The sequence below is a fragment of the Marmota flaviventris genome, chromosome 17 (assembly GCF_047511675.1).
Source record: "Marmota flaviventris isolate mMarFla1 chromosome 17, mMarFla1.hap1, whole genome shotgun sequence".
Lineage (NCBI taxonomy): Eukaryota > Metazoa > Chordata > Mammalia > Rodentia > Sciuridae > Marmota > Marmota flaviventris.
The window spans coordinates 22,896,149-22,909,288 of NC_092514.1; the positions used below are offsets into that span (position 1 = coordinate 22,896,149).

At 43.2% G+C, this 13,140-nt stretch overlaps 1 protein-coding gene across 1 annotated transcript in view; it reads left to right on the forward strand.

The window, feature by feature from the left end:
* The window catches only part of Myh13 (myosin heavy chain 13), a 51,163-nt gene that overhangs the window by 24,526 nt on the left and 13,497 nt on the right, over nt 1-13,140 (forward strand). Inside the window, exons 20-27 of the mRNA XM_027946845.3 lie at nt 1,075-1,330; nt 3,070-3,312; nt 5,375-5,551; nt 7,463-7,608; nt 7,719-7,809; nt 8,648-9,037; nt 12,330-12,456; nt 12,545-12,663. Coding sequence (XP_027802646.2) covers nt 1,075-1,330; nt 3,070-3,312; nt 5,375-5,551; nt 7,463-7,608; nt 7,719-7,809; nt 8,648-9,037; nt 12,330-12,456; nt 12,545-12,663 — 1,549 coding nt within the window. The remainder of the gene's footprint in view (nt 1-1,074; nt 1,331-3,069; nt 3,313-5,374; nt 5,552-7,462; nt 7,609-7,718; nt 7,810-8,647; nt 9,038-12,329; nt 12,457-12,544; nt 12,664-13,140) is intronic.

Genomic DNA, 13,140 nt, shown 5'->3' on the forward strand with positions numbered 1-13,140 from the left:
GCGAGGGTCCCCATCCTCTGGTTGATGGGGAAACTCCAGAAGGAACATAAGGAGATGAGTGAGGGATCAGGTCACTCTAGCAGCTGGGAAGAGAGTGAACCTGAGGGGATGGAAGGGGTCATGACCCCGACTGTAGTGGAAGTCCAAATTAAAGAGACAAGGACCTGAATTGAGCTTTAGTCTATGGGTGGGAGAGGAGGGCATGGAATAAGGAAATATTTAAGAGTCTAATTGCTTGGATAATTCAAGGAAAAGAAAAGCAGCATGGATGACTGGTTATGTGAGGGCATTAGGGAACTTGGGTGGCAGTTTGGTCTTCCGGTGTAGATCTAACACCATAAGTGCCATAGTGAACCTCCACCATGTGCTAGGAATACACCAGGCATCCAGTTTGGTGAAGCCAATGGAAGCTGGCATGGAAATAAAGTATAGATATTCCAAAAGAAGAACCAGTTTAATGGAGACATAAGTGAGTTTTTAGGCACTTACATATATTTCTATGAAGCTGTGTAGAATATGCGGGGACATAGGCAACAATCAAAATTAGGAAAACAAATCAATTCCCCCAGGGCAAGAGGCTAAGAGACACCTAAAACAGGTCATGGGGTTCTACCAATGCTTCAGCAGGAAGAGGGGGTCTGTATGTCAAAATACTACAAAGCAGCAAATCAAAGGCAGAAGGAGTTCCAAAGAAGTGAGATTTGATTAATAATTCAAATGCGAGAGAAAGACCCAATCGTCTGAATAAATGTGCTGATGGCATTGGTCACTAGGCATCCACCGATGATCTCAGGTAAAGGATTTTCAACAGGGTGGTGCAGCAGGCAGCCAGGCAAAGTGAGATCCACCAATGGCCCTGTGCCTTCTCTTCTTTCCAACCTTTCCACGTGCTCTGTCCTGTGCCCCTCATTTGAAGAGCTATTCTGGAACCACAGGGTCTGCGAAGCATGGCTGTACTTCCTTCCCATTCAACCAGGAAGGATGCAGATCCTAGGGTCCTTTGAGAGCAAGCGGGGGTTGAGGCAGACGAGGCCTTGCTGGGGTTTATTAATTGGAGTCCTAACCAATGCACAGGGACTCCATCTTTTGCATCCAGTACAACATCCGCTCTTTTATGAATGTCAAGCACTGGCCCTGGATGAACCTCTTCTTTAAAATCAAGCCTTTGCTGAAGAGTGCAGAGGCAGAGAAGGAGATGGCTACCATGAAGGAGGACTTTGAGAAGGCCAAGGAAGACCTGGCCAAATCTGAGGCTCGGCGGAAGGAGCTGGAGGAGAAAATGGTCTCCCTGCTGCAGGAAAAGAATGACCTCCAGTTGCAGGTCCAGTCTGTAAGTACATCCTCTCTGAAAATGCAAATCACTCAAAAGGAGGATGTTGAGGCCCCTTAAGGAGTCTATTCAAGAGGCAGTGGTGCCACCCAGTGGTCATACAGAGTATTTCAGTAGAAGGCCAGCCGCTGGTCCCAAGGTCTGCACAGGCCAGAAATAATGTCTGCAAAGTGAACTTGGGCTGTCCCTGATCCCTCCCTGTCTTCCGTAGCAGAATTAGACGTGTTTCGCTGTAGATATGAGAGCTGTTTGTGTCTTCAAAATAAAAAGCTGTCAGGAGTTCACCAGGTCTTTTAAAATCCTATCAATAAAAATAAATCATTCAAATGAGATGATTCAATTCAAAGATGAGTCATTTTCCACATGATTTTCAATGACAGTATTATACTCAGAATTGGTTTAGAGAACACTTTTTTATCAAATAAATAGGAAAAATGAAACCACATCTACAGCATGCAAATTCTGGCAGTTCCCAGAAGTTAGGGCATTTGTGGGTTTTCCTTCTTAATAAATCCCCCAATACTTTCTTCGCCTATTGCCTTATTGCCAAGAATTTTCAACTCCCCTATCATTTTCCCAATCGGTATAGTACAGTTTTTAGGAACACTTTCCCAGGCACAGTGGGTGAGATAACAACCTATTATCTATGGATAATGGATAACAACCTCTGGAGCAAGACACCTGCGTTTACATCCCAGATCCTTCACTTGTTAGTGAAGGTAATCTAACACAAGGCCCTTCTCTTTGTGCCTTGGTTTTCTCATCTGTAAAATAGGCATAGTAATACACCCACCTCATATGGCTATTGGGGAACGACAGGGAGCACATACCTGAGGTTTAAAGATGTGCAATAAATATTTGCATTTATTCTTGCCGGTCTCTTCCTATCCATTTCCCTGCCATGCATGTCCAGTTTTTAAAATTCTCTTATATGGGAAGATATAGCCTGTTTTGTTGAAGAACAGAATTAAGTAATCTTCATCTGTCTGAGAGATTCACTGCGGAGCCTTCTGGCACATGGACTTATTAAATCACTGATTCTTGTGTGTTTTTCATTGTAATGTTCTGTGGCTTGAGGAGGCTCAGCCGAGGACACACAGGTGCCACTTCTGTGTTGAAAATTAAAAGGTAGTCATGTTTTGAAAATTCTAGCTTAACATGGGATAATATGGAGTAGATGAGTTGTTTTTCAACTGGTGTTTGCTAGGAAACATGAAATAATCAGACAACTTTCTAGAGGCTTTATTCTTTAAAATGAATGTTGTACATATCTGTAATCCCAGCAACTCAAGAGGCTGGGGGAAGAAGGATTGCAAGTTCGAAGTCAGTCCCAGCAATTTAGTGAGACCCTGTCTCAAAATAAAAAAATAAAGAGTTGGGGATGTAGCTCAGAAGTAGAGTGCCCCAGGGTTTCACCCCTAGTCCTGAATAAAATAAAATAAACTGAACTTGGAACTCCATGAACTCTTTTGAGTCACTTTAAGTGACTGTCTCTTAAATAAATGATATCCTTGGTGGTCTAAAAGAGAGTATGTGGATGATATGTAGGGAGTGTGTGTGTGTGTGTGTGTGTGTGCGCGCGCGCACGCATGTGTACCTATGTATGTGAGTGTGTGTATGTGTGTGCACAACCACTCCTTGGCGTAGATACAGGAGATGGACTTTTAGAGGGTCAGTCCCTTTCCTTCTAAGGCTTGCCAAGTGACTGATGAAAACTTATAATGACCTGGTACTTTCAGGAAACAGAAAATCTGATGGACGCCGAGGAACGGTGTGAGGGTCTCATCAAAAGCAAGATCCAACTGGAAGCCAAAGTCAAGGAGCTGACCGAGAGGCTGGAAGAGGAGGAGGAGATGAATTCTGACCTGGTGGCCAAGAAAAGGAATCTGGAAGACAAATGCTCCTCTCTCAAGAGAGACATTGACGACCTGGAGCTGACCCTGACAAAAGTCGAAAAGGAGAAGCATGCGACAGAGAACAAGGTGGGTACCACCGCCACCACCCCGCCCCCAGCTCCCCACCAGTCTCCACTTTCCTGCTGGGAGGTTGGAGCAGGAGCCAAGCTGCAGGGTAGTTAGGTCCCTTTGCCTTGTTCTCCAACCTGCAGGCTCTTCTCAACTCTCCCTTGTTGTACCACAAACTTCCAGCATTTTCTTAAGAGAGAAGGTTGTTTCATATTCATCTCTGTTGCTCATAGCACCCAGCACAGGGATAGCAAACCCAAAATGCCTGAGAAACAAGACAGATCGTGAAGGAGGCAGAAAACTAGATAATACCAATGACTGATTGGCAGGGAGGTAAGGCTCAGGGACCCTGATGAATTACTGGCAGGTTATAAACAGATGCAGCCTTTGGGAAGGTCTTTTGGAATTACAAAATTGAATTAAGAACCACATACTCTACGACTCAGAGATTCTGAAGTGTGCAGACCAAGGAAGTCTTCCACCAGTCCACAGATGGACAAAGTGGGCACCACCACCACCACCCCGCCCCCGTCTCCCCACCAGTCCCCACTTTCCCGCTGTGAAGAGGAGGGAGATTGGAGCAGGAGCATATGCAAGGAGGTTTATAGCAGCATTGCCTGTGGGAGAGCTGCAGGAAATATCCAGGTCCACCCCTGGGGGAACAGAGAGGCAGAACATGCCGGATGCATACCAGGGAATACCATGCAGCTTTGGGGAGCAAAAGACTTGTGCACACACACGGGGCATCAAAGATAGACAATAAATACCTAGGACTAGTGGGGAGAAATATGAGGAAAAATGGAATATCCAGCATGCACACAGGACAGAAATATATATGTGGCAAAGATATGTAAAAACACATGGCATGATTCATACCACAGTGGTCACCCATGAGGAGGGGTAAGGGCTGAGGTCTGCTGGATATGAGATAACAATGGCAGTTAATACTCGGAGTCAATGTGGGATAGACAATTGAGAGTGATGAACATAGATGATAGGAAAGGGTGGAGACTGTGAACCCTGGCCACATATAGTAGCCTTGACTAATCACCAGCCAACTACCTTCAGGTAGAAATGTCTATCCAGCATTGCCAGAGCTTCTACTTTTCCAAAAGATGCCAGAAATTGAGATTTTATGTGAAATTTCTTTTTACCCCCCAATTTGATAACATTTCAAAAATTGTAAATGAAAGAAAATATGTTTGGGGCCAGATTCAGCTCATGGGTCAAGAAAGGGCAACCTCAGATTTGAAAGATGTGTACAGGGAAAGTAATTTTATTTAATGCCTTAGAGCTCTATTCAAAGTGCCCTAACCACACACCCTGACAACACCAGATTCCCCTCAGGGTTTTCTTGCATAATACCTCATGCCTTTCCTTCCCTTCCTGCCTCATTCTAAACCCCCATCAGCCAACCTAATAAATACCTGCAGATACATTATACATTACGAATGAATATAGATTGATATGTTACCTTTCAGAGGTAGCATATTTGCATTTTAACAATGTCCCTCGTTATAAAATAGAATGTGCTCCTTGAAAAAATAATTCTAATGGGAGAATCTGAGACATCATGAGAGAGCAACAAGGCAGATTTTAAAAAAACTGAGAGACTGTTTGGGCACAGTGGCACATGCCCCTATCCCAGCTACTGGGAGGCGGAGGCAGGATCACTTGACCCCAAAAGTTTAAGGCCAGCCTAAGTAACATAGTGAGCCCCCATCCTAAAAACAAAAAAACTGAGAGATTGTCAATTCCAGGAAGTAAAAAAGCACAGTAGTCAGAGGAAGAGAGACAACAATCACTTTTTTTTTCTTTTCTTTTTTTTTTTTTTTGGTATCAGGGATTGATATCAGGGATGCTTAATCACTAAACCACATCCCATCCCTTTTATTGTTTTATTGTGAGATAGGCTCTCGCTAAGTTGTTGAAGCTGGCTTTGAACTTGTAACCCTCCAGCCTCAGCCTCCTGAGCAGCTGGGATTACATGCACCACCACGCCCAACACAGCAATTACATTTGTTATTGGAAGCTTAGAGTTTAATTGTTTCAATATTAAATTGGTGGTGTTATTCTCTAGGTCAAGAATCTGTCTGAAGAAATGACAGCACTTGAAGAAAACATTTCCAAGCTGACCAAAGAAAAGAAATCGCTACAGGAAGCCCATCAGCAAACGCTGGATGATCTGCAGGTCGAAGAAGATAAAGTCAATGGTCTAATCAAAGTAAATATCAAGCTGGAACAGCAAATAGATGATGTAAGTGCATCTGATTCCTCTGCTGCAGTGTCTATTACTGGTGGAGGTGCAGGCAAGAGAGGGGATGAACATAATAGGGTGCTCCAGAGTTCCAGTCCTGGAATCAGAACCCTGAGTTCAGCCTTGGCCTGACCCCAAAGAAGTCTGGAATAATGACCAGGTCACTTAACCTTGTGAACCTCCAATTCCACCCTATGAAATGGGGACACAAATAGCTCTACCTTGGAAGGTTTCCATGGGAAGTTTATCACATAGAAAAATTGAGTTAAGACCTCGGCTGCTAATATTATTATTATATCACCATCTTCATCATTATTACCATCCACTTGTAGCTCATTTGGGTTCCAAAACCTCCAATCCTGTTCTAAAATTATTAAAAACTAGTTCCATTTGGAGCTAGTGTAGCTCAGGGGTAAAGCACTTGCCTAGTATATATGAGGTTCTAGGTTCAATCCCTAGCCACAGAAACACTAGTTCTAGTTGTGGCTCTGAAAATTAATATATTCCACATCATAATACATTCTTATATTCTCTCTCGTGCTCGCTAAGAGCAAACTTTATTTTTTTTGTTGGTGCATTACAATTATACATAACAGTGGGATTCATTATGCCATATCTACACATGCTCAAAACATAATCTGGTCAACCTCATTCCCCTTTCACTCTCCCTCCCTTCCTCCCTCCCCTGCTATGCTTCTATTTTGCTGGTCACTTCTGGTTTTTATTTTTATTATTTTAATTAGTGTATTATGGTTATATATCCAACAGTATCCACTGTGGTATATTTGTATGCGTACATAGCAGAATTTGGTAGATTTCATTCCCTGGTCCCCACCCATGCCCTCCCCTTGTCCCTACCTCTACTCTATTGGTCACAGTGGTCTCCCTTTTATCCCTTTTATTTTCAGAGATCCATTATTATTATTATTATTATTATTATTATTATTATTCCTCTTTCTACCTCTCTCTTTAATTTCCACATATAAGAGACAATATTTGACCTTTGACTTTCTGAGACTGGCTTATTTCATTTAGTATGTTGTTCTCCTGTTCCATCCATTTACCAGCTAATTTCATTCTTCTTTATAGCTGAGTAAAACTCCACTTATTTCATTCATCATTATGTTCCATAGTGCTATCCATGGTAGGCAAGGATCAGCATTTAAGTGCTTCATAGACTTCTAGAGCAAGTCTACAATTGATTTGATCGGTTCCTTATTAATGGACACCTATTAATGAATGAGCACGCACACACACACACACACACATATGTATGTATATCACATTTTCTTTACCCATTCATCTGCTGACCAACACCTAGGCTGATCCTGTGGCTTGACATTATTGTTCTTAATACGAGAACCAGGTTTGAAGTTTTCTAATTTTTTTTCACTACTATGTCTAGAACTTTTCCAAGTCTCTTATACTCTTCTGAGGCCAGAGTAGGTGTGCTCTCCCCACATTCCCTCCTTTCCTTGTGCCTATTTGTACACACACACACACGAAGTCCTTGCCCAAATGCCCCCAACAGTTGCATAGAATAAGTAGTGGGGGGGTTATGTTGTGCAATCTGGACCTGCATGTGTCATTCACAGAATCCCCCATTTGTTCCTGTCTGGGCAAGAACAGCCACCTATGGGTGCCAGACTCCTACAGGGAATATGTCCTAGAAAGGGTCAAGTGGGAATTGGCTGAAAGAAGCATCCAGGAGCCAACCAAAGGATCCCCTAGGGTTCTCTTTGCAAGAAGAGGGAAGAGGGGGAAGACTTGCTTCCTTCCAGGGTAGGTGCTTATGGCCAGCACTCTACAGGAGCCCAGGAAGCCATGGGCCAGGTGTGTGGCTGCACTGACTGAAGGGGCTGAGCTCATTTTGGTAGCAGGGTTCCATACTTTCTGCCTATGTCTTCCCAGCTCGAAGGCAGCCTAGAGCAGGAGAAGAAACTGCGGGCAGACCTGGAGCGAGCAAAGAGGAAGCTGGAAGGAGACCTGAAAATGTCCCAGGAGTCCATCATGGATCTAGAAAATGACAAACAGCAAGCAGAGGAGAAATTGAAGAAGTAGCTATTTTATCTTCTACCTCTCCATTGGCTCTTGAAAGCCAACTTTCCCACCCTTAAAAAGCTTGTATCTCATGTTCTTTTATTTTTTTAAAAAAATCTACTTGCAGGAAGGAATTTGAAATCAGTCAGTTACAAACCAAAATCGATGATGAACAAGTTCACAGTTTGCAATTGCAAAAGAAGATTAAAGAATTACAGGTAAAAGTGTCAAAACCTTCCCAACTGCGGAAATCCCTTGGCAAGTGCCCCTGCACCCCTGTTTGCTCTTTCCCCCTGTGGTCCTTGAGCTTCTTTTCTTCTTCCTATTGGAAGCTGGAGAAAATGTCCTGGTTTTTTTTTTTTTTTGCCCAGGCTGGTCTCAAACTCATGGGCTTAAATGATTCTCCTGCTTCAGCCTCCCGAGTAGCTCAGAACTACACGCGTGCACTACTGCAACTGACTTTTCTTTTAATTTTTGAAATTAATATTTTAATTTTCTAAGTAACATACACGTATTTCCTTGGAAAGAATAAAATATATGACCAATAAAACTAAATATTATTAATAGAGAAGCATTGCCACTGTTCCTAAGCCCAGTGATCTCTGAGTTTCTCAGAGTAACTACCAGTTTCAATCAGATGTACATCCTGGTGGATTTTTTGCTATGTCTGTCTGTGCACATTTAAGATCCAAAGAAAATATATAGAATATATTTATGCAATATTTTGTTTCTTTGCATTTTTAGCATAAAAATTTTCATACTGAGCACATCATTCTATAACTCACATATTTCATTGATCATTATTTTCTGTGGTGCTATCCAGGGTAGGTAGGCATGGATCAGCATTTAACTACTTCATAGACTTCTAGAGAAAGTCCACAATTGATTTGATCACTCCCTTATTAATGGACACCTAGGTTATTTCCAATTTTGTTCCACTAACTCAGTGTTATAATGTATTCTTAACTACATGCTGCCAATTCCTCATCACTCAGTCCCTCACAAAGTGAGTTGTTCCCTCCCAAAACAACATTCCTGATATGCTGACCCTTTTAGGCCCGCACAGAAGAGCTGGAGGAAGAAATTGAAGCAGAGCACACAGTCAGAGCCAAGATGGAGAAGCAACGCTCAGACCTGGCCAGGGAATTGGAGGAGATCAGTGACAGGTTGGAAGAAGCCAGTGGAGCCACTTCAGCCCAGATTGAGATGAACAAGAAGCGGGAGGCTGAGTTCCAGAAACTGCGCAGGGACCTGGAGGAGGCCACCCTGCAGCATGAAGCCACAGCTGCCACCCTGAGGAAGAAGCATGCAGACACTGTGGCCGAACTCGGGGAGCAGATTGACAACCTGCAGAGGGTCAAGCAGAAGCTGGAAAAGGAGAAGAGTGAGCTAAAGATGGAGATCGATGACATGGCAAGCAACATCGAGACAGTCTCCAAGTCCAAGGTACCTGACTGGCCAAGCAAGGCAGCTAAGTCTAAGTTCTCCTGTCCCGTGGCCATGTCCCCAAACATACAGCATATTCTGTACTGAGACCGTCTCCCCCACTTCTGTTTGCTCCCAGTTTCTCAAATTCATTTAAGATGTGTGTCTTCTCCATTTGGGCTGTAATTTATAAACAACAGATATTTAAGTGGCAGGACACTTTATTTAAGGATCAGACATTTATTGCTCACAGTTCTGAGACTGGGAAGTCAAAAATCAAGGTGCCGGCTGATTCAGTGTCCAGTGAGGGCTCACTCTGTGCTTCAAAGATGGTACCTTACCACCCTGTCCTCAATGGCAGAAGAGGAAGGGAGCTAGCTATGGCTTCTTTGATAAGGACACTAATTCCTTAGGAAGGTGAAAACTTCAAGACCTAATCCCCCGACGAAGGCCTCACCTCCCAGCTCCACTGCACAGGGAACTCAGTTTTAACATACGAATTGGGGAGTTGGGGGACACAAACATGCAGACCACAGCATCATTCAAGCTTGACCAAATGATCTGCCACTCCTCACAGTGGCATGGTCCTTCCTGAATCTTACAGAAAGCCGTCAGTCCATCTGGCATGTTCTAGAACTAACCTATCAATGGATTGTACCATAGGGGACTTATAGGCATCTATAAATTTATAGGCATCTACACCATCTTCTTACCCCATTGTCAATATGAAGTTGTGCCTATGAGCATGAGCATGGGTGGATCCAGGTTTTATGGTAATTAAAGCACATAAAACTTGGAAGGGTTGGGGCTCTTTAAAAAAAAAAAAAGAGTTGCTGTCCCTCAGTGTCTATGGGGTATTGGATTCCAAGACCCTCATGGATATCAAATCCACAGCTCAGGTTTCTCAAGTAAAAATGACTCAGTATCTGCTTATATCCTATGCACAAACTCCAATACACTTTAAATTACCTCTAGATTACTTATAATACCTAACACAGTGTACATGCTGTGTAAATAGTTGTTACAGTGTATTGTTTAGGGAATAACGAAAAGAAAAATAAAAGACTATACACATTCAGTAGGGATGCAATTTTTTAAAATATTTTCAATCTGTGTTGGCTAAATCTGAAGACATGAAACCCATAGATAAGGAGGGATAACTATATGCAAAATTATGAAAATTAGATATGAAAGGTAGTATTTATTTAGAGTAAAAAAAAATCTCAGATTATTAGAGAACCAGAAAACAGATTCCTTTCTTCTGAGGGCTCATTAAACCATTTGCCAGAGATTCCTTCCGAGAAATACACTGTGCTCGCGAGGGCTCCCCCTTCCCACCTGAAACTTACTGCAGCTCCCCAAATTCTCTGGGGCCCATGCAGATGGGTGCACTGAAGCTTAACTTCATCAGCTGCATAGTAACCCACCTCTACATATGACTTCAGGTAAAGCTTCTCTCAAAGAGCAGCTATGTGTGCTCCTCCATTCGGGAGTGTCCTCATTTCAAGGTGCACTGAGCTATTCTTGGAACTGTTTAGCTGGGTTAGAAGAAGCAACAGTGAAGTGTGGGTCTTCCACAGAGGGATTCCCAGAAGGTCTGGGTGTTCATCAAGAAAAAATGGCGGTGGGGAGGTAGTTCCTATGGAGCTTCTTTCTATCCTTGTTTAGGGTCTGGTTCAGGCTTCCCTGTGATTTCTCTTGATTTCTTCCTCACTTTCTGTCTTAGCCCATTTCCATTCCTATAACAAAATACCTGAGACTGGACACTTGATAAAGAAAAGGGTTTTATTTGGCTCGCAGTTCTGAAGGTTCAAGGGCACAGCACTGGCATCTTCTCAGCACTGCTAAGAGCCCCATGGTAGATGGCATCACAATGGCAGGAGCATATGTTAGAGTGGTGAGAGGCACATGCAGAAGAGACACTCGGGTGCCAGGCTTCTTATAATAATCCATTCTCATGGGAACTAATTAAATCTCTCAAGACTAGCATTACTCCCTTCTGAGGATGGGCTCCTCATGACCTACTTATCTCCCACTAGGCCCTACCGTTTTCTTTCCTTTCTCCCTGTCTCCCTCCCTCCCCGCTTCCTTCCTTCCACCCACCAGGGATTGAATCTAGGGGGCGCTCAACCACTGAGTCACATCCCCAGCCCTTTCTTTGTTGTTGTTGTTTTGGGAGTTTATTTTTGGAGACAGAGTCTTGCTAAGTTGTTCAGGGTCTTGCTAAGTTGCTGAGGCCGGCTTTGAACTTGCAATCCTCCTGCCTCAGCCTCCTGAGCTACTGGGATTACAGGCATCTAGCACCACACCTGGTTTAGGCCCTACCTCTTTAAAGGTCCTGTTACCTCTCAATACTGCCACACTGGGCACCAAGCTTTCTGTGCATGAACCCTGTGGAGACAAACCACATCCAAACCATAGTATTCCCTGACTGGAGCTTGTTACAGGGTCAGCCGAGTTAGAAGAAACTCGAGCACCCGCCATACACTGCCTTTCTTACAGCTTCACTCCCACCAGAATTGCTTTTTGCTCTCAGCTCTTGATTTTCAAATCCAGTGGAAGGAGCATTTCTTATTACTTTATATTTTTTTAAGTTATTGTATTCTTTGATTTTTCTCCTTGTGTGTTACCTTCCCCTTTCCAACTCCCCCTGATGGAATTCTTTTACATGTGTATGTCATCTTCTCAGAGATTCAGAGTGCTTGGAGGTCTCCTTTGGGATATAATATCCCTGTCTTTTCTGCCATCTTATGTTCCCCAAGCTAAGGAAAAGCTTATGCTCAATTTATTTTACATTTTATGGTGTGGGAGGAGGAGGAAAGAGGTCTGCATTATATACGAGGTTGCTGAAAAATTTTCACCAAAATATAGGCCAATCAGACTTTATAAAGGTGAACCCCTCCAAGTCACCTCAGGGAATCGTTTATATTATCCAATGAAACCCTCAGCAGAGTCACATGAACACATTGCTCACAAACACCATTCACCTACCAACAGAATTACTTATATTCCAAGAATCTCAGAGTCTCTTTGAGTGACATCCTCTCAGAAGTTTGCATATAAATCATTAAATACATTCTTACCAAAACCACTGTTCCAGATTACTGGTCATCAAGCAGCAATCACAAATAAAAATGAGGCAATTCTGACCTGATTATGATTTTTTAAACTGACCTTTATCTTTTCTATGTTATATTATTTTACCTAATAAGAAATCAAATTATCAAACTGTCCAGTTCAATATCAAGTACCAGAAAGCCATTTTTGCCATTTGTGTTGACCTTTATCTCCCACTCCCACCCCACCCCCCAAGAGTAACATGGAAAGAATGTGCCGGTCTGTGGAAGATCAATTTAATGAGATCAAAGCCAAGGATGATCAACAGACCCAGCTAATCCATGATCTGAATATGCAGAAGGCAAGACTTCAGACCCAGAATGGTGAGAACAGTCAGGGCTGTGGGGTCTGGGTAGGCCCCAGGGGAGGGCGGTCGGCTTTGCTGATGTGGGGGTCCCATCTGTTTGGTAGGGGAGCTGAGCCACCAAGTGGAAGAGAAGGAGTCTCTGATTTCACAGCTGACCAAAAGCAAGCAGGCCCTCACTCAGCAGCTGGAGGAGATTAAGAGACAACTAGAAGAAGAAACCAAGGTAAGGACACCTCTTTGAGAATTGCCACATCACAGCAGATAGAACCTGAGAAGCTGGGGAGCACAATCACTTCACTTAGGCAGGTTGAAGGCAGAGCTACATTAAAAAGTCTGCCTTGTAATATGGTGGGAACCTGCTCCTTAAAGTTTAAGTACCTTGACATTGGATCTCCTTTCTCATCTCCGAGCACCTCTATCCTCCACAGGGTGGTTAAATAATTTTCCCTCTTCAGCTGGGAGCATCTCCTCCCCACCATCACTGTGCTAATTTGCTCACCTCTGCCCAATGATTCATCCAAGCCCCTTGGAATTCTTCCTCTTTATTCTTCATTACACCTATAACACCTGCTTCTAAGTACCCTTTCTCCCAAAAGACTATATGGTCTGGGGGACTCCCTTGAGATATTCATATCCTCAATTCCAGAATCTAGGCACTTGTGTTTATAATACATGTTTTCCCACTATCCTGTTCACTCCT